General features: G+C 46.2%; 1 protein-coding gene across 1 annotated transcript in view; it reads right to left on the reverse strand.

Annotated features, from left to right (window-relative positions):
• The window catches only part of CEP89 (centrosomal protein 89), a 53571-nt gene that overhangs the window by 15578 nt on the left and 16824 nt on the right, over positions 1-21169 (reverse strand). The window contains exons 5-14 of the mRNA XM_069457217.1: positions 19006-19108; positions 15134-15159; positions 13878-13920; positions 11603-11821; positions 10258-10400; positions 9218-9268; positions 8971-9054; positions 6714-6817; positions 5233-5348; positions 3026-3206 (exon numbers count right to left, since the gene is read on the reverse strand). Of these exons, the coding sequence (XP_069313318.1) occupies positions 3026-3206; positions 5233-5348; positions 6714-6817; positions 8971-9054; positions 9218-9268; positions 10258-10400; positions 11603-11821; positions 13878-13920; positions 15134-15159; positions 19006-19108 (1070 nt within the window). The remainder of the gene's footprint in view (positions 1-3025; positions 3207-5232; positions 5349-6713; positions 6818-8970; positions 9055-9217; positions 9269-10257; positions 10401-11602; positions 11822-13877; positions 13921-15133; positions 15160-19005; positions 19109-21169) is intronic.

Here is a 21169-nt window from a genome sequence, read left to right on the forward strand (position 1 = left end):
AATATTAAGTATTTGTGTGTCTAAACATAGAAAAGGTACAGTAAAAATACAGCATAAAAGATTTTTAAAAAGGTGCGCCTACATAGGGCACTCACTGGGAATGGAGCTTGCAGGGCTGGAAGTTGCTCTGGGGGAGTCAGTGAGTGGTGAGTGAACGCGAAGGCCCAGGCCACTACTGTGCCCTGCTCTAGGCTTTATAAACACTGAGCACTTAGACTACACTAAATTTATTTTTTTAAATATTTTTCTTTCTTCAATCATAAGTTAGTTTGATTACTGTATCTTTTTGCTTTAAAAACTTTTAAATTTTTTTAAACTTTTTGACTCTTTTATAATATTTAGCTTAAAACACAAACACATTATACAGCTCTACAAAAATATTTTTATATACTTAATCTATAAGTTTTCTATTTTTAGAAATTGTAATTTTTTTTTTTTTTAATTTTTAAACTTTTTTGTTAAAAACTAAGATACAGACACATTAGCCTAGGCCTACCCAGGGTCGGGATCATCAGTATCACTGCCTTCCGCCTCCCCATCTTGTCCCACTGGAAGGTCGTCAGGGGCAGTAACATAGAGATGTCATTTCCTATAATAACAACGTCTTCTTCTGGAATACCTCCTGGAGGACCTGCCTGAGGCTGTTTTACAGTTAGCATTTTATAATAAGTAGAAGAGTGCACTCTAAAATAATGACAAAAACTATGGTATAGTGAATACATAAACCAGTAACCTAGTTGTTTGCTATCACTATCAAGTATTATACACTGTACACAATTGTATGTGCTAGATTTTGTATGACTGGCCGTGCGGTAGGTCTGTTTACACAGCATCACCGCAAACACATGAGTAGCACATCGTGCTAGGATGTTACAGTGGCTACTACATCACTAGGTGACAGGAATTTTTCAGCTTCATTTTAGTTTTATGAGACCACTGCTGTATGTGTGGTCATTGTTGACCAAAACATCATTATGCGGTTCAAGACTGTATATGGTTATGACACACGCACAAAAAAAAAAAAATCAGGAGTGGGTGTTTCGGAAAAATAAAATCATAAAGATGAACATGACTTCAAAACAATTTTCTTCCTCTATTGGAATAGAAAAGCCAGGTCTGGCTAGGCGCAGTGGCTTGTGCCTTTAGTCCCAGAACTTTGGGAGGCTGGGGTGGGAGGACCACTTTAGGCCAGGAGTTTGAGACCGGCCTAGGCAACGTAGTAAGACCCCCAGCTCTGCAAAAAATTTCTGTAAAAATTAGCCGGGCGTGGGAGCACGTGTCCCAGCTACTCGGGAGGCCAAGCCAGAAGGATTGCTTGAGACCAGGAGCTTGAGGTTACAGTGAGCCATAATCACGCCCCTGGACCACTGTGCTCCAACCGGGGCAAAAGGGTAAGACTCTGTGTCTCAAGGAAAAAAAGCAACGCAAAGCACAGGTCTGTAGAGTCAAAACGCTGGGTTCCAGGCATCATACTGCCAGCATTTATGAAGCACCAAGCTAAGCACTTCCTAGGCACTAGCTGGTTTGTCCCCTATAGTCCTGTTCCCAGGGAGGAGAAGGGGTTGGAGATGAACAGAAAGACACACACAGAAAATTAAAATTACCTATTCTGATGGTCACTTTAATCTGTCACCTGGGCTAGGCTGCGGCAGTTGGGTGGGCTGCCAACTGCTGAGGCTGCCCTCAGCAACGTGGGCGGCCTCATTCAATCAGTGAAGGTCTTAAGAGCAAAAACACGTTCCCCAAAAAAGGATTTCTGCCTCAAGACTGAAACGGAGAAATCCTACCTGAGTCTCCAACTGGCCGGCCTGCCCTGGGATTTCGGACTTGCCGGTCCCACAACTGTGTGAGCCGATTTCCTAAAACAAACCTCTCTCTCTCTCTCTCTCTATATATATCCTATTGATTGTTTCTCTCAAGAACCCTGGCTGATACACTCATGTGTTCACCTGCAAAAGATACTTCCTATTAATATTTTCCCCACCCCTCCTGTTTTTCTATGTACTTGTATATATGTAATTTTACATATATATATACACGCATATGTAATTATATACACAACTACATACACATGCTAAAGTGATCAACTCATCCCAGTTTGCCTAGGACTTACCCAGTTTTAGCACTAGACATCCTACATCCTGGGAACTCCTCAGTCTCAGGCCAACTGGAATGCTTGGTTAGCACAATACGCACACGCACACATATTTTTTTTAAAAACTAAAATTATTATTATTCTTTATGTACTGTTTTGTAACATAATTTCTTCACCTAAAAATACATTACGGCTATTTTCCATGTTTAAAAGAACCTTATGTGACATCACATTTAATGGCTGCAGCCCATATTCCATTTGATGGTTGAATCCTTTCATTTAACTTATTCCTTACTACTGAATATCTACATTTCCAGTTCTACTACTTTTTTTTTTTTTTTTTTTTGAGACAGGGTCTCTCTCTGTTGCCTAGGCTAGAGTGCCGTGGCGTCAGCCTAGCTCACAGCAACCTCAAACTCCTGGGCTCAAGCAATCCTCCTGCCTCAGCCTCCTGAGCAGCTGGGACTACAGGCATGCGCCACCATGCCCGGCTAACTTTTTCTATATATTTTTAGTTGTCTGGTTCATTTCTTTCTATTTTTCAGTAGAGACAGAGTCTCGCTCTTGCTCAGGCTGGTCTCAAACTCCTGAGCTCAAACGATCCTCCCACCTCTGCCTCCCAGAGTGCTAGGATTACAGGTGTGAGCCACCTCGCCCAGCCGGTTCTATTGCTTTAAATTATCTTTGGTTCTAAAACTAATAAAGGCTGAAACTGCAGGGGAAAAAAATCACACACGAAGTGCACACAGCAGCCTTCAAGGACAGCCAGGCTCTCCTTTGATAAACTATTTACATCTCACTCTAACCTGTGCTGGTAGAGGTTAAAAAAAGGCTCGGGGGTGGGGGGGAAGACTGACAATCTCTCTCCACTCTGCCTGTGATAATGTGCATTAGTGACTCACTAATGCTTGAAAGACATTAAGTCCTTACCTTTTTAATTCATTTACAATTGAAGTATGAACTTTCATTGCAATTTTGCCATTCAAGTGCGTTTTGAGTTCTTGGCATTCGGCACGTAAACTCTCCAGCTGCTCCTTGTTTTCTGTCAGCTCCTTGTCCTGGTCCTGCGTTTTACTCTCCAGAAGCATGAGTTGTTTGGTCAGCTTAGAAACTGAAAAACAAAAGAGAAAAACAAACACTTGGCACAGGAAGACTTAATAAAATATGATTATTGGTTACCAGCAAATACTGATGAGAGTCAGCTCATAAAAATAATCTCCTAAAAATCTTTTGGAGACTTAGAAATTAATACCAAAGGTCTTGTACTTAGAAATTACTGTCCCTACATTAAGCATTCATTAAATATACACTTTTTTAAAACTAGGGCTCATTATAATATTTAACAAGACATGATTCCAGTCTTCATGTCTGGACATCATATATCATGATGTTATCTCTAAAACTGCAAGACTTTCAAGATTTTTAAGGACATCAACCATGGCCAAACTAAGAGCCAAATTTATTATTTTTATTCCCTCTCCTCATTACATTTTTATGTTTTATGTCCTGTATCTAAAGTTAATCATAAATATTTCCATCCTATGTGACATGGTGGTATGTAACAATAAGATATTGCCTGGGGCCGGGCACGGTGGCTCACGCCTGTAATCCTAGCACTCTGGGAGGCCGAGGTGGGCAGATCGTTTGAGCTCAGGAGTTCGAGACCAGCCTGAGCAAGAGCGAGACCCCATCTCTACTAAAAATAGAAAGAAATTATATGGACAGCTAAAAATATATATAGAAAAAATTAGCTGGGCATGGTGGCGCATGCCTGTAGTCCCAGCTACTCGGGAGGCTGAGACAGGAGGATTGCTTGAGCTCAGGAGTTTGAGGTTGCTGTGAGCTAGGCTGACGCCACGGCACTCACTCTAGCCTGGGCAACAGAGTGAGACTCTGTCTCAAAAAAAAAAAAAAAAAAAAAGATATTTCCTGGGCATCTGTTACAACTGGCACTTAAATCTTTCTACTCTGTGAAAACATTTAATTGATCCAAGTGAACAGCTGTTTCTGGGGAATGGGAAAATAATCCCGGCAACTGACTGAATCACAAAGGTCAAAAGGGGAGCCCTGCGTGTGACCAGAAGAATCATCACGCCCGTTCAGACGTGGTATGTTGGAGAAGGTTAAGCTCAGTAAATAGGAAATTAATTCCCCTGCTGTTTCCGATCCCGAGCACAAAGACAGGAGGCTCAACCACTCTCCCCCTCCCTCCTCAACGACGCCAGAGTAAAGGCAAATACGCCCGGGCCACCCAGGCCTGGGGAGCAGTCACAGGGAGGACACTCCCGCGGAGCTCTGTGCGAGACCCTCATCTTTAAACACGGCCTGGTCCTCAGAAACACGTGAAACGCCAGCCCGTAACGTCAGCAACAGCAGAGGCTGGTGATGAACTCCACACGTGCAGAAGGGGAGGTCGGTAAATAGGCAAACACGGAAGGGAGACCGAAGGGAAGGGGGACAGTGGCTCATACGAGACATCTTGTGCCTCAGCTTCCTGTCCTGTATCATTCTTCACTGGCAAAGAAACACCAGTAAGCAAAGGGAAAAAAGGCCACTCACTTCTGAGCTCATAAATTTTGGTCTTAAGCAGAAGAAATGACTCTTCACCCGGCCCACTAGAAGTTCACTGTCAAGGGCTGTGAGGTCCTTAGGGGCGGGGGGGGGGAGGGGGACACACGGGGAGGTACCTGGCAGAGATCTAACCTGCAACGCCCGCAGCTCTGAAGGAAGGAAAGAGTACAAGGAGTTATTTGGAAAGTGAACAGTTCTACTTATTCACTCGACAAATATTTGGGAAGAACCCCTTGTGTTATTTCAAATATTCACCTCACATGATTCTTCCCATTTCTAAGGCACCACTTTACCCTAAAACCAGCCTGCTGGGCCTAGAGGTATCACCTGCAACTGAGTCACAAAACACAAGATGACTGGAGAGAGTTTCCAAGAGAAAGCAATCAACATATTCGGAGCAACACTGGCAATGCTATAAATAGCTGCACTTCGGTAAAGAAGAATAAATTCTAAAAACCACGATGTCCTCTATTTTCAACCAGGGGCTTCCGCAGGAGGCAGACGCAAGCGTACAATGACACAACGGTGACATCACAGCACGGCCGTTCCTCCCGGGAAGACCGTACCTTCTTGGAGCTGCTCCCGGTGGGCGTCCTTAGCTTTCGTTTGCTGAATCTCCAGCTGCTCTAGCAGCAACTTGTTTTCCTCTAAAACCAGCTCTGCCTGAGTCTGAAGCTGACGCCTGCGATCAATCGACAACATTAGAGACCGTGATTCAGGTACTGGAGGACAGAGACACCCCCAAATCCAAAAGAAAGCAGTCGGCGCATCACAGGTAGTGATATGAACATCAAGACGTATTTTAACGTTAAACATTATTAACAGCAGGCAAATCCTGCCATTTGTGTAAAATGAGGAAAAGGAGAGCAATGAAGTTTGAATTCTGGACTGCTTCAGTAACGTTATAACATGTAAAGTTTCAAACTTACACAGCAGTAGAGAGAACAGAATAGTAAACTCCCATGTACACAATACCCAGCTTAAACAATTGTCAGCTAGCCAGTCTTGTTTCATCTATATAAATCTCCAATCTCCCACCCACTGGATTATTTTGTAGCTCACACGGAATGTTTTTAAAGAGTTTAGAAAGTCCCCATCCTAATTAAAAAATACTCATCACCAGTAGTGTATGTGCCAAGAAACAACTGCTTTGTCGGAAGGCCTCGAAGCTGTGTTAACATGCCGCAGCCCGACCTCCACCACGAGCAAACCTCTCCGTCAGGATGGTGCAACCCCCAGCTCAACCTGCGTGATGGGGAATGCAAACTGGAAGGAGCTGAAGGGACTTTAGAAATCATCTAGCTAAATATGTACGACCCAAGTACACTGTAAACCAGTAAACTGTCTCAATTTTCCATTTTAAACCTGAAGTGAGGTGGAGAAAGGAGAGACAACAGATGAGGGAATCAGACTGTAGCAGTGACCTCGGCCGACAGTGGCTGTGCACAGCTCCCTGGCACCGTGGGTGCCCCGCCTGCCCCTGGCACCTGCGCAGGGTGGCGCCGCGCTGTCCTGTCCGGAGGGGCGCACCCAAGCCACGCTGTGCCACCACCGCCTCACTCCTCAGCGCTGGGCAGCTCCACTCTGGTCTGTTTTAGGTTTGGACTTCCTTGTCAGACTTCCCTGCATTTGCTCTTTCCTTCTTTCCTTTCCTTGCTCCCTCCCTCCTTCCCTTCATTGCTTTCTTTTTTAAATGAAAGGGATTCGTCTTAAAAGAAAGTTGTAAACCTCAGATTGGGTTTAAACCCCCTCCCATTTTATAGGGAAAGAAACAGGCCCATAAGCCTGAGGTTACCCAGCTGGGTTGGTACTTAGGAACTGAGGAAAAGAAATATGTAGAGTTCAGTTGCAGCCCAGAAGTTCACTGAGAAATTATTGAAAAGTAGAAAGGATTTCACTGTACCTTATTGACTTCTTAGAAACTCTCCCTTAAAATATTTTAGTTAAAAAATAAAAATGTATCTATGTGTTTAATGATTTCATAAAGTTTTTTCCTATTATCTTTTGTCTTAAATTAGCAAAATACCAGAAATACAACATCACTTGCCATTCCTCACTGGTGACGGGGCTGCTATTATTTAACGCCTGGTGCAATTCTTCGTTTTCTTTCACCACTTCTTGGACTCGCACCCTAAACGTTCTCATTTCCTCCTGAAATGAAATGTGTGTAAATTGTAACACGCACACACACACACACACACACACCCCCCCTATGTTTCTTAGTTCTAGCGCTGCTGCCGTGGCCAGAATCCAGTGGTAACGGCCACTTAGCAGAGTCCCACAACAGCACCGGCCTTGAACTCCGGGTTCCGACACCCAGTGCCTGCCCTCAGCGAGGGACAGTCTGGTGAGAAAACACAAGACACAGCTGCAAGGCCAAGTACCGGGGACAGAGAACCCCGGCTTTTAAATATCCAATTTGAAGTACAAAAAAATAAAAATTTTTTTTTAAAAATTCAATTTGATGACATTTTTCTATAATTGCCAAACACTTGAAAAATTACAAAGGAGGATAAAAAAGGCAGAGATGCCCATAAACGCTGTAATTTTCCCTTTGTTTAAAGACTTCAGAGAATAAATTGAAGTTTTTTATATAAAAAATAAGAACTTTTCATCCTAACTAAAAGCCAGATTTGGTGGGGAACCGGTTAGTGTGGGGGTTGGAGGCTCTTAATCTTACAACCACAAGAAAACCTCTTCCTGAAAGTCCAGTCCACGGAGCGTCAGCGGCCACTAGCCCCAACACGAGGCCTGTCGCAGTCTGTGTGTGACACCTCAGCTGGGCCTCCTCCATCACAGCCCCTGGCCGCCTGTGTCCTGTGTTAACTTCACTGAGAATCTGAGGTGCCAATATCTCCTCTGCCGCGCTTCTGAAATACTCTTCTCCCGGCCATCAGATACTCGTGCAGCTGTTTTGCTTAAAGCAGCCTCCTGGTCACGTTTCGCCTTCTCACTTTTCTGCCCAGACACACTCCCCAATTGCTGGCAGTCTGCTTGGCTCTTTTTCAGGACAGGGAGGGGGTCAGGCAAACTAAAACCTGCGGGCCAGCTGCTTGTTTTTATAAATAAGGTTTTATTGGAACACAGCCTCATCCGTTGTTTGCATGTTACCTGTGGCTGCTTTCCTGCTGCAACAGCAGATGCGAATAGTTGTAAACAGAAACTGCACGGTCCACAAAGCCTAAAATATTTGTCAACTGGTCCTTTACAGAAAAAGTGTGCTGACCTTGATTTGGGAGGAGCACCACGATAGTAATTTTATTAATTATTAGGATGGATATTTAATCAATTAGTACCAAATTCATGCTTTTAGAAAATCAAGTGTTAAGTGTTCAACAGTAAGTCTAGAAAAAAAGGTTCAAAATGGCATTACACGGGACATGTACAAGGGACAGTATGACTACGAGGAATGGGCTCTCTAACAGATTCTTAAAGGACCCTTCCCAGGCTGGGCGTGGTGGCTCATCCCTGTAATCCCAGCACTTTGGGAGGCTGAGGCAGGAGGATCACGTGAACCCAGGAGTCCAAGGCTGCAGTGAGCTGTGATCACGCCACTGCACGCCAGCCTGGGTGACAGAGTGGCAAGACTGTTTCAAAGAAAGAGGAAACTTGCAGCTGAGGGTCCCATGACAACCAACACTTCTCTCCCTGGCTGCTTCCAGTCCCAGAGATCTGTCTGACCCGTTAGGTGCGGCACCCAGAGGTAGGCAGCCGGAGGCGCAGCATGGGTCTGCGGCACCCACACAGGCTCGGTTCTCCTACATGGTTAGAATGGGCTCTGCCCTCAGAAGCCATCCCCATGAAACAAAGGTGAGTAAGACAGAAACGAATAAAAACCTCACCTCCTTACCACTTTCAACAACTCAATAGTTAGACTTCCTTGGGGTTAGCTCTTCTTAGAATTAAGGAGCATGTAAGTTTGCCTAAAACATCCCAGCCTCTTACCTTCCCCTGTCTGCCCAAATGTCCCTTCTAATGGTGGCATCTGCAGCTACAGAGTACCAGGAAAGAAGCGCCTCCCCACTGATGCCTTCTCTGCATCCCCAGATCCCAGCCCACATGGAGCTGCCAATACAGAAAACCACCCTGTCCCTCCAGCCTCTCTCCTCTACCGTCCCCCAACCTCCTGCTCTGCCAGTCACCCCTCCCCTCCCCTCCCTCTCCTCCCCCCTCCCTCCTTCCTTCCACAAACCTTTGAACATCTACTGTACGCTGGGCATACCTACCTTCAAAATGTTTCCGCAGTGTTTGGAATGGTCTTATTTTCATAAAACTCATCTCGTCTGCGACCTTTACCAACCTACCTTGAGGGCGGCGTTGAGCTCATCCTTCTCTTTGATTCTGTCTTCGTAAGCAAGCAGCAGTGGCGACAGGCACTTCATATCCACCTGCAGATAACGATGTCAAAGAGGGTTAATGTATTTCTCACACTTCTCACATCAACACATTTTTAAAAAGGCAAGATGACATACTTATTTTGGAATGTGTTTTAATAGCTCTGCAAACATAGCCCTGAAAATCAGGGTCTGAAATGAAACAACTTCTACTCACCAGCCAGGGTGGTGTAGGGCCCTTTGATGGGAGGCCTCCAACATGTAAACTCTAAGGACAAAACACATATTGAAGACAAATTAAACTACACTTCTTCTGAAATTCCAAGTCTTAGATATCTAGACCGGGCATCACCCATCTATGTGTCTTTGTGTGTGTGTGTGTGTGTGTGTGTGTCTATGTATATGTATGAGAAAATTTTTTTCTATTGTGTTTGAGAATAATTTGCAGATGTAATGCCTCTTTTCCTCTAAATACTTCAGGGAGTATTTCCTAAAAACAAAAACATTCATTTACTTAACCACAGTGCTATCATAAAAATCAGGTAATCAACACTAATATAATACTACTTCTTCTCTCAGAAATTTAGTCATTTAATAATTCCATTTAACCCTCAAACTCAGGATAGGTTGGTGTCTGCTAGCTCCATTTCTTTATTTATTTTTATTTTTTAAGAGACAGGGTTTCACTCTGTCACCCAAGCTGAAATACTGTGGCACAATCATAGTTCACTGCAGCCTGAAACTCCTGGACCCAAATGATCCTCCTGCCTCAACCTCCCAAGTTGCTGGGACTACAGGTGTGCCACTACAGGCGTGCCACCACACCTGGCTACTTTTCTTTTCCTTTTTTCTTTTTTTGAGACAGGGTTTCACCCTGTTGCTCAGGCTAATGTGCAGTGGCATCACCATAGCTCACTGCAACCTCAAACTCCTGGGTTCAAGCAATCCTCCTGTCTCGGCCTCCTGAGTAGCTGGGACTACAGGCATGCGCCACCACGCCTGGCTAATTTTTCTGTTTTTTGTAGAGAGGGCATCTTGTTCTTGCTCAGGCTGGTCTCGAACTCCTGACCTCACGTGATCCTACTGCCTTGGCCTCCCAGAGTGCTAGGATTACTGGCGTGAGCCACTGCACCCAGCCTTGGACCTAATTTTTACATGAAATTATAATATCGAATAACCTCTCAGGATTGGAAATCAATTCAACAGTAAAGGCTAAAATATCTCAAAAGTCTAATTTTTCATGATTGGAAATATTACCTCTTCCTTGGACAAATGCCGGAATTTTGTTTGATATCGACTCAGTTCTACATTCAAACGATGGACAGTCCTTTTCAACCCATCATTTTCGTCCACCAATTCTTGAGCTTGTTTTTGTAGATAAAGTAATTCAGGTGTGGTAACTAGTGAAACAAATCCATTTTATACTATAAGAAATGATAGCAAATTTACCAATATTTTATAAAAATTGCTAATCATCTGCCTTTTCTTCCCCTTTTAGACTCATAGAAGCAGTGAATGATCTACATGTATATATGTATATATATATATATATATAAAAATGAATAAAAGTTACAAAGTTTTTAACATTGAATAGTCAGCATTATACTGGAAGCTTTTGCATGTAAAATAAAGTAAAATAAGAATTATTAACTTGGAAAGGAATAGTCATTGTTTTGGATGATATAAAAATATGTGCTTTGAAAAATCATATAGAATAAATGGAAAATGTATTAGAACTAATAACCTGCCCATATAATGGCAATGTTCTATTAGAAAACATAATACAAAATAGATCCCACAAAATAAGAGCACAAATAACAAAGTATCTAGAAATAAATGTGCCTATGACAAGAATTATGCAGGGTCTATGTGAAGAAAACTAACACCATCTTACTTAAGGCCATAATATTGTTTTATATAAATAGAAAAAGGTATAGAGAAAATACTGGTAAATATTTACATAACCTTAGAGTTAAAAAAGACTTGACACCAAGGGCATAAGTCTTAGAAGAAAAACCTCTTACAGGTTTAGCAAAATTATCAACAAACTAAGAAAATATCACCCACATGACAAAGGACTGAACTCCTTAAAATGTAAAGAGTTCCTACAAATCAATAAGTGTCTCAATTTAAAGTGGGCAACATTATGAAAGAAAATGATCTGCAAGAATATGAAAAAATATTCAAGCTCATCAATAATAAAAGAAATACAAACTAAAATATAGTTTCTTCCCTTTCTTAACCTATTAAATTAGCAAAGAAAATATAATTCTCATCATTGGTAAGTATACAGCTAAACAGGTACTTTTATATGCCCTCATGGAGATATAAACTGATATGAAATATATAGGTAAGATACTATGCTAAGCATCAAGTTCCAAAAGAAGTATTGCAATTTCTTTAGCACAATAATGATACAGCAAATGAAATCAAATTTCAACAAGCATAAGGATATTAATGAAAGAAACTCAATATTACAATAAAATATCACCAACTTAAACATCAAGTATCACCAACATAAAACATTAACCCTCCAAATAAATAATCAAATGAGGAAGTCCTGCTTGTCCCTTTAATAAAAGCACCATGCACTTGTCCCCACCTTCCTGCGACGATGCTTTCTCAACCTCTTTTAGCTTTTCCTTCTGTTTTTCCACTCTCTTTAGTTTTAGTCGGAGCTCTTTCATTGCTTGCCTCATGACATTTAGTTCAAGGGTAAGGGTTTGATTTGTATTGTTTAGGCGTAAATTTTCCTCTTTTAATTCCTCAAACTTTTCTTTGGTTAGTTCCATACATCTTTGACGTGCTCTACCAGTTATATCTGAAAAGGCACAAGGGAAAAGTTTAAAAATGTTAATCGATATTTATAATTTTACAGAAAAATCACGAGACTTTAGTCCAAAAACCATGTGAGCAATGACTTCACGTTGGGCCTGGTGCTGTGTTCTTTGAGCCCTGGAAAGGGAACGGCTTGTACGGGAAGGATGGGGCGGTCCGGCTCGGCTACGGCGGGCGGTGGGAGCCGGAGGGGCCTTGCACATTGCCATGCGACCCGGAGCCCAGGAGCCAGCAGGCCTCGCAGGCAGAGGTGTGCGGATGAAGAGGCTCTGCTCTCAGATGCAGCCCTCGGGCAGCGAGAGTGAAGCCAATCCGGGACGACCGCCCGGGTCTGTGTTAGGGACACACTCAGCCGAGCACAGTGTGACGAGCAGGTGTGGGCACTAAGGAAGAGAGGAGGCAGGCTCAGGTTAGGACACGGGCCCAGAGCTCCACAAGCAGCCTCTGCTGGCGACACTGACCAGCCACCAGCACGTGGGCAGTGTCTGAGGGGACCAGGGAGAGGAGAAAGAGGTCACAGAGGAGTGTAAGAAGGAACGGCACGGAAGGTTGCTGGAGACCAGAGTGGTGTTCTGCAGGGAGATACACTCAGGGAGGCCAACGGAGCCGAGAACCCAACGGGCCCGGCCAGGGCGGGCCTCCCAGCTGCGGCGGAGGCAGGAGCAGAGCTTCTGGCACTGCAGACGGGGGCAGGGGGCAGGGGGCTGCGGGCTGCGGGCTGGCCCAGCCCCTGACACACACATACCCCATCCTAGAACACAAAAGGAGAGGCTGAGAAAGGAGCAGCTCCACAGCTACACGGAAAGCAGGAAGGGAACTGAGAGGAACTGCAGAGAGAAACAGTCGAGATGAGATTGAAGACAGAGGCCACAGCCTAAGATATGCCAGAGGAGGGCGGCTACCAGAGCGGGAGTGGCTCCAGGGGTACGCCTCGCTCTGGTAGGGGTAGGGACACAAAGTGGCCTACAGAGAACTGAGGAGGCACCCAGTCAGAGCACCAGAGTGGGAGTAGCAAAGGTCAGCCTGCCCTGGCCAGCAGTGACAGCAGAAATGCGTGCCACTCACCAGGCAGTCCGTACAGGCCGAGGTGAGAGAAGCAGGCCAGGCCAGGCCAGGGGCCACAGAAAGCCAGGAGGAAGGGGGCACCCACGGCCCCTGGCTGGCCACACATCCTGCCCGTCCCCACCCGTCACCGGAGGCAGGCTGTGTGCACGACCTGGCGGCCCCACTGGCTTCCCCCTCTAAGCAGCCTGAGCGAACAGCGAACAGCGTCCCCAGACGGGCCAAGGGGACTCTCAAGGCCCAAGGTGAGCACATGGCCAAGATCCATCAAATACCTGAGCCAACGGAAGCACCAAGGTCAAATGAGAGGGAAAAGGGGGCCGCAGCACAAACGACAGGACTGGAATGAGAACAGTTAAGATTTTCAGAGCGATGCTAGTCAACATCTCATAGTGACATAAGTCCAAACACATATAACGAAGAATGAACCTGTGGGCTAGAAGTGAGAGCCCCCGCAGTCTCCCAGAATGCGGCACTGGGAACATCGAGATTAAAATGACGAAAATAAAGTCAACCTGACGTGGAGAACAGAATGAAAATAAGATTTTCAGACTAGTGATGTGAGACACAACAGTCACAAATTATCAGATCCATTCTGAAAGCCACTGCAGCTCCGCAGGCCGTGCAGGGCACAGCGCACAAGGCATCTCTGGGCCTCTCGCTCCGCCTTTGTCCCCCGGGGGAGCCCGGTTTGCACACACCCGCCCACCTGAATCTGAGCACACCCGGGCCAGCCTCACCCCAAGATCTGCGCCCCCTCACATGGACCCACATCTGCCACCGCCTATTCAGACCCTTTCTTTTGAGCAAAAGTCAAAGTTCGACGACTAACACCTCGTCCCGATTCCAGTAACCAGACAAAAGCAACAGCCTTTACAGGAAAAAGAAAAGGTGATCCTTATTTTCAGACGAGATTATTCTGGGCGTTCTATAAAACAGTATGCTTTCGACCATGATGAAATTCAAAAGGCAAATACCTGGGGAGGGTGGAGGTTTTTCACACAATGGAGGTTTTTCATCCTAGAGAAGAAAAAACAGAGGAAAGAGTCTCAGCACTTCCCAGAGTGGGCCCGAGCAGCTGGGTCATTACACATCAGGAATATAAGCACAGTTTTTTCCCCTTCGTTTTGGCTCTTTCTCCTACCGCCCCCCCCCACCCCGAGACAGGGTCTCCCTCTGCTGCCCAGGCTAGAGTGCAGTGGCGTCATCACAGCTCACAGCAACCTCAAACTCCTGGGCTCAAGCAATCCTCCTGCCTCAGCCCCCGAGTAGCTGGGACTACAGGTGCACACCACAATGCCTGGCTAATTTTTCTATTTTTTGTGCAGATGGGGTCTCGCTCTTGCTCAGCCTGGTCTTGAACTCCTGGCCTCAAGTGATCCTCCTGCCTCGGCCTCCCAGGTGTGAGCCACTGCACCTGGCCTGGCTCTTGTTCTTAGTTTGTTTTAACTTTAGAAACTTTAATGTCCACTGTTTCTTATAACTGAATCTTAAAGCTTGACGGTCTTCCCCTCCTGGTGGGTTCTCTGAGCGGTAAGAGAAGTCCTGTCTGAGCTTCCTTCCTGCCTTTTTGCCTGTGAGTTCAGCGACTGGGTCTTTACACGCAGGTCTCGTGAGTGACAGGTTGTCAGTTCACGTTCAAAAGCAAGTGATGAGGTCACAAATGCACAAAGCCAACTCCAATCAGGCCTTTTCTCACTGGGATGCCCAAAAAGGACCTCGTCAACCGCAGGGAGGCACGTTTCAAATGCTGAGAAAAGAACGTTAATAAGATCCTGCTTCTCAGTCCCAAACTGAGAGGAAAGGGAGGGCTTTGAACTTTTGTTCCTTACACGTTAGTGTGATATTAAGTTTCTAATTTCTGCTGAAAAAGAAGATAGGGTTATAAATTAACCCTACTGAGAAATGTTTAATTTTTTTAATTCCTATGACTTCGCACAATGTAAAACTTAAGCTAGAACTATTTCTATGTTTGCAAATTAGTTATTAAAATTGTCTATTCATTCTATAAATTATGTAAGTGGTTTCTAACCCTTTACTATACTGCTTTCATCGTTCAACTATGGGACATAGGAGTTTTCTCATATTTTAGGAGTATTTAAAAAAATATTCAATAGGAAAGCACTCTTAAGGGAAGATTTTTTTTTTCCCTTATAAATTACAAAATCTGTTGAAAATTATGACGGAAATTCTATTTATTGAGAAAATCAGCATGTTTAAAAAATCATCTTACCTTTAAATTCAGTACAGAGTGTTTATCTGATAAAAAAAAAAAAGAGAGAAACTTTTAAAGCAGATAATGAAATGACAATGACAGAAGAGAACAGTCATAGAAACTCACCGTCCACAGAGCAGCCAAACAAGGCCCGGGACGGGGACAAACTCCGCAGGGTCACGTGGCCAACAAGTCCCAGGCCAGGCAGAGCCTGGCTCCGAATCGCTCACCTCTCCCTGCCGCGCCCATGGCTGAACCCCACGGTGGCTCGGGGGCTGCGGAACCGGGGCCCCACTCCCGGCGCGACTCTCAGCCCTTCCCGCGCAGGCTGCTCCCGCCTTTCCAACACCCCGTCCCCAGCACCGCAGCCACACGCCTGCCTGCCACCGCCCAGAGGGGCCAGGCCTGGACTCCTCTCTGCCGACCCTTCCTAGAGGTAGCATCCAACTTGCTCAGAAACACGGCTGTTCCTTGACGCAAACTGCTCAGTGACACAGAAGACGACTAATCCCACCTGGTTCCTCGTCTCGCACACGTGTGTAATCCAGGTGCCCTACGAAGGTGACCGTGTGGCCCCGTCTGCCTGCACACTTCGCTGTAGGGAAGCTCGACATCTGAGTTGCTTTTATAACTTTCTACTATTAATTTGCAGAGCAGAAACAACTGGCTGAATAAAGATGAGAAACACGTGTAAACAACAAGGCAAAAACCCCTGTGGAATTCAGGAAACAGAATGAAATGCTAAAGGTGCATACAAAATCCTAAATATGCTTCCTGGTTCATGTGCTCATCAGAAATTACCAGTATTATCAAAACTTGAATAACTGATCACTGAAGGGCTTGTTTTTTTTTTTTTTTTGAGACAGAGTCTCACTCTCTTGCCCGGGCTAGAGTGAGTGCCGTGGCGTCAGTCTAGCTCACAGCAACCTCAAACTCCTGGGCTTAAGCGATCCTACTGCCTCAGCCTCCCGAGTAGCTGGGACTACAGACATGCGCCACCATGCCCGGCTAATTTTTTGTATATATATATTTTAGTTGTCCATATAATTTCTTTCTATTTTTAGTAGAGACGGGGTCTCACTCTTGCTCAGGCTGGTCTCGAACTCCTGACCTCGAGCGATCCACCCGCCTCGGCCTCCCAGAGTGCTAGGATTACAGGCGTGAGCCACCGCGCCCGGCCGAAGGGCTTGTTTTTGAACAAAAATCTGTCTTGATCAACTGTTTTTAACCAAACTGCTTTTGGTCAAATGTCCTGGGGCAACCCTGACCGCATGCGTGTGTTTGTCACCTGGTAAGATCCTGCCACGTCCCTCCGGGTCCAGCCTCACGAAACCTCCTCTTCCTGCCACCTTCTCTAACTGGCGGGTGTCAGCTGCTCCCTGGTCTCCGTGCCCCCCCGCCATGGCCCCCTCAGCACCCAGACGACTGTCCGCAAGCTGCACGTCCTCCCACAACGGCAGTGTGAAGGGACGGGCCTGTGGCTCTGTTGTCTCTGCCACGTGGCAAGTGCTGAACACATTTCTGATGAGTAGATGTTTACAGTGATACAACAAGAAAAAATTTACATGTTTTTTTGGAGACAGGGTCTTGCTCTGTCACCCAGGCTGGAGTGCAGTGGTGCCATCATAGCTCACTACAGTCTCAGACTCCTGGGCTCAAGAGATCCTCCTGGGTCAGCCTCTGGAGTAACTGGGACGACAGGCACGTGCCACCAGGCCCACCTCTTATTTTTTTTGTCGAGATGGAGTCTCACTGTGCTGCCCGGGTTGGTCTCAAACTCTTGGCCTCAAGTGCTCCTCCTGCCGTGGCCCCGACGGCCGTGGGATTACAGGCATGAGCTTCTGTGCCCAGCCATTTTAGCCTTTAGACAGTAACTGTCAGTAGCATCGATGGAATGTGTTGTGCTTCACGTGTGCAACTCAATGTGTGACAGAGACACCTCAGACTGAGCAGAAGAGGAGTAACTTAGCTGAGCCTTGTGTCACCTGGAAATGGCAGAGTAACTTAGCCAAGCCCTGTACAACCTGGAAGTGACAGAGTCCAGGACCAGACTACCAAAAGCCAGGGATCCTGAAGTGTCAGGTCACTCATATGAGACTCCCCGGGTACTTGTTAAAAGGACAGACCTCCAGGCCTCACCCAGAGTCACTGAATTGGAACTTGGGGTATGAGGCTTTTTCACAAGTGCCCAGGGGCTTTTAATGCCCACCACAAACCAAGCACATGAGCTGCGATCCCTCCCTCCCAACCACTGCCTGTGCTCCAAGGTTGTGTCCCCAAGTGTGCGGGTGGTCACTGCCTCTCAGCCCCGAGTCCACGCTCACTGCCTGCTGGTGCCCTGCGACATTTCCACCCGGCCAGTTGGCACGACGACAGGCCTTGTCGGTAGGGGGCGCTGGAGAGATGCTGGAGGAGCAGGGGCTTTGCTCCCGATTCCACACCCACCCCCTTCCTTCCTTCCTTTTTTTCCTTTTCTTTGTTTTCCAGTGGCCAGCAATGAGCAGCACCTCGCCATGGGTGGCTTCTCCTGGAACCCTGTCCCAGCGGCAGGCTCTCGGCACCTTAGCCGACTTCGCTGCCAGCCAGCAGGGCACAGCTACGCTCTCCAGCAGGGTCAGGACCTGAGCTCTGGGCGAGACCCTTCCAGATTTGTTTTTTTTTTTATTTTTGGGGAGGCTCATCTCAAACTCCTGGCCTCAAGAGATCCTCCTGCCTCTGCCTCCCCCAGTGCTGGATTACAGACGTGAGCCACCGGTTTCTTTCTCAGATGCCCTGCGACAGCCCTGTCTGCCACCCTTGCATTCTGGAGAGTTCTCTTTACCCCTTAGCAGGCACTCCTTTATATTAGACTTTCCGTGTTCAAAGAACCATGTGGGTTGTCTCCTGATTAGGCCCTGATGGCCATGTGCTACATCAGGCCTCACAACACGGATGTTAGAGGCGGGAGGGGAGGTCCACGCGTACGGACACAGGAAGATGTTCAGGTTGTACCGTGAGATGAACAAAGGCAGGTAACGAAATAACATGTAGTTTATATACATACATGCTCTTAATTGTTAACCAGTAATCATCTATGGGAGCACAGTTATGTGTGTTTAGCTTTACATATAGTCCTGTATTTGAGTTTTATTTTATTTTTTTACAGCAAGAAAGTATTACTTCCATAATTTTAAAAAGATATAATTTTTACATGACTTTAATATTCAAAATATGTCAAATGACCAATAGGTATTTTCTGGCCCAGGGTTTACTAGGCCGGTATTCTGTTTTCCTTGTGAAATGATTTAAATAGAAGTTTCCCTGAGCGCAGGCAACTCGGAGGGTCCCAATGAAGCAGTTATTGGCTGCCCACTGCATACCTGGTTCTTCTCACTTCTCAGACATGAGCCCCTCACAGGAAACTGAAAACTGCTCCCTCCCGTTGCTGTAATGCACTAAATTCTCTCATTGGGCCAGACAAGACATATAAGTGTCCCTGCGTTCACTCACCAGACAAGCCTTTCCCGACAGCCCCTGTGGGCCAGGCCCTGCTCTGGGGACGGGGACGGCGTGGTGAAACATACACGCGACCTCCCTCGTCACTCGGGGGAGTGGAGGGAAAGGAACGACGAGGGCTTCACAGCCAGTCTCCTCCTGCGTCCTCTCCTGGCTGAGAGCAAACAAAAGGCGCTCAGAAATGAGCGCCTTGTACTTTAAAGACATCTAACAGCCAGGCAGTCAACTTGCTTCAGTAAAAGTGAATTTCAAGTATATTCCAAGTATATTCCTAGTTAAAATCACGGAGCCACAGTGTGGAGGTCCAATGGCTTATATTTTCCTAAAAGGTAAACAACATTCGTTGCCACAAAACGCTGTCACGTTTCATAAAAGTTATGGGTGTTTTGTTTTACCTTTCTGTTGGGTATGCCACGGTGCAAGAGGTGAGCCTGGAAACCCGTCCTGATCAGAAGGACTTTCATCGTCTTCACTGTCCGCCCCACGGGACAACGGCACCTTTTTGTTACAAAAGACAAAGGAGCAACCGTGACAAATGTAACCTGTATAAAATACCCTCCTAACAACAGTTTCAATCATCCTATTTTCCTACCTCCCTCCGGATCCTTAGTGAGACACAGAAGGGCAGGATGACACTTCCAGGCCTCAGGAAAAGCCCAGGTGGCAAAAGCGACGCCACCCAAGTTAGCTTGGGCCACGGAGTGCGTCTCCTCCCAGCCAGGCTGCCCTGGCCGCCGCGCTTCCTTGTTCCTGCCAGGGACCGGCCCAGGGAAAGGGGCGGCCTCCGGCCCGCACTGCACAGCACTCAGTCCCGTCCCACTTGGTGCCGACACTGTGTTGCTAACTTACTGCCGACCTGCCCTGGGAGAACGCTCGTCCCCACACCTGTGTGGGATGTCACTGACGATGTGAGGCCACGTGTCTGTTGTTTCCTAATGGGATGGCGCCCTCCCCTCTACTGTCTGTGAGCACCTCCTATGTAGGCATCACACATGGTGGCAGGGCCATAGAGCTGTCCCTTAGACAGACCCATGGGCCAAGAATGGGACCACCTCTGATGAGGTGGTGACATTCCCACCAGCAGGGGTCTGGGAGGTGGGGACAGAGGCTGTCCAACAGGAAGAGCAGTGAAGCATGTCCTGTATGGTGAACTGCGACTGTGCTCTCTGGGTTGGCTTCCCTCCTGCTACCCTGCTTCTTCAGTAAAACCTTGCTCTTGTTGCTTGATGACTTGTGATTTAAAAAAAAAAAAAAGAAATCTTATTTTTGTGATCAGCTTGGCTTAGCTTTGTGCTGCAGGCAATGAAAGGGCTGTCCTCAAGCCTGGCAAGGGGGGTGGTGGCAGGGACCAGCAAGAGGCCCATGAGAAGGGGCATTTCAGAGCCAAGAGCTAAGGCTGCTGGGGCCACTAGGTCCAGCGTACGTACATGGTTCCAACGTGACCCGGCTCAGGGGCCGCAGACGGCTCTCCCAATTCCCTCATCATTTCAAGGAAGAAAAAAGAAACGACCTCTTGCTCTTTGTCTTCCAGGAACAAACTGCCTTGTCCACCGTGTCAAAGATACCTTGAGCTTCTCATTATCACGGAAAGTGAAACTGATAAGACCCAAACAGCATCCCGAAGATACCCTGTGCGGAAAACCGTTTGGCAGTCTCTACTAGCACGGAAGCTGATCACACACGTCCCTGCCATGGTACACGTATCATTCCCACATACGCACACCAAAGCACACATCCGCGAATGTTCATAGCGGTATCATTCCTAAGAGCCCCAAACTGGAAACAACCAAATACCCATCATCAGTAAAATGAGTCAATAAGCACAGTTGTACAATGGAATATTATACAGCAATAAGAACAAACCAACCCTTGCTACTCCCAATAAATGAAGATTATCAAACCCTCCAAAGAATACATGGCATCTGATTAAACTCACATAATTTTCAGAAAAGGCAAAATTAATCTAAGGTTATTTTTAAAGATCTAATCTTGGAGTCAGGACAATGGTCAACTCCGTAGGAAGCGGTAACTGAGAAGAAGGGGGACTTCTGGGGAACAAGTAATGTTCTCTTTTTTTAATCTGGCTGGTGGCTACTTTATGAAAATTTATTGAGCTATATACTTGTGATTTATGTGCTTTTGTGCATATTTAATATCATAAATAAGTTTTTAAAAAACATCAGAAAGAATTTGCGATACTATTCTATAAACATACCCTAAAAGGCTTAATTTATTTAGAATTTTTTTAACTGCCCAGTCCTTCTGATTGTGAAAATTGCCTTTGGGAACTAAAACAAAACTTGCTGGGTGCTGATGGAAGGGGAGGAAGCCGCAGGCCAGCCCACCACGGCACCGGCAGCTCTGGCGCCGGCTGCTCTCGGAAACACAGAGGCGTGAGGTATAGACCTGTAGCCAACCTGCCTGATCTGGGCCGGTCTATTTCCTTAGTAGCTCCGACACTGCTTCAAAGGTAGCAGGAATGACCTCACAAAAAGGATAAAATTATAAATTATGTACCTCAGATTACAGAATGTCTGTAATAAATATAGGGAAGGCAGT

This window comes from Eulemur rufifrons, chromosome 24 (assembly GCF_041146395.1).
Source record: "Eulemur rufifrons isolate Redbay chromosome 24, OSU_ERuf_1, whole genome shotgun sequence".
NCBI classification, from domain to species: domain Eukaryota; kingdom Metazoa; phylum Chordata; class Mammalia; order Primates; family Lemuridae; genus Eulemur; species Eulemur rufifrons.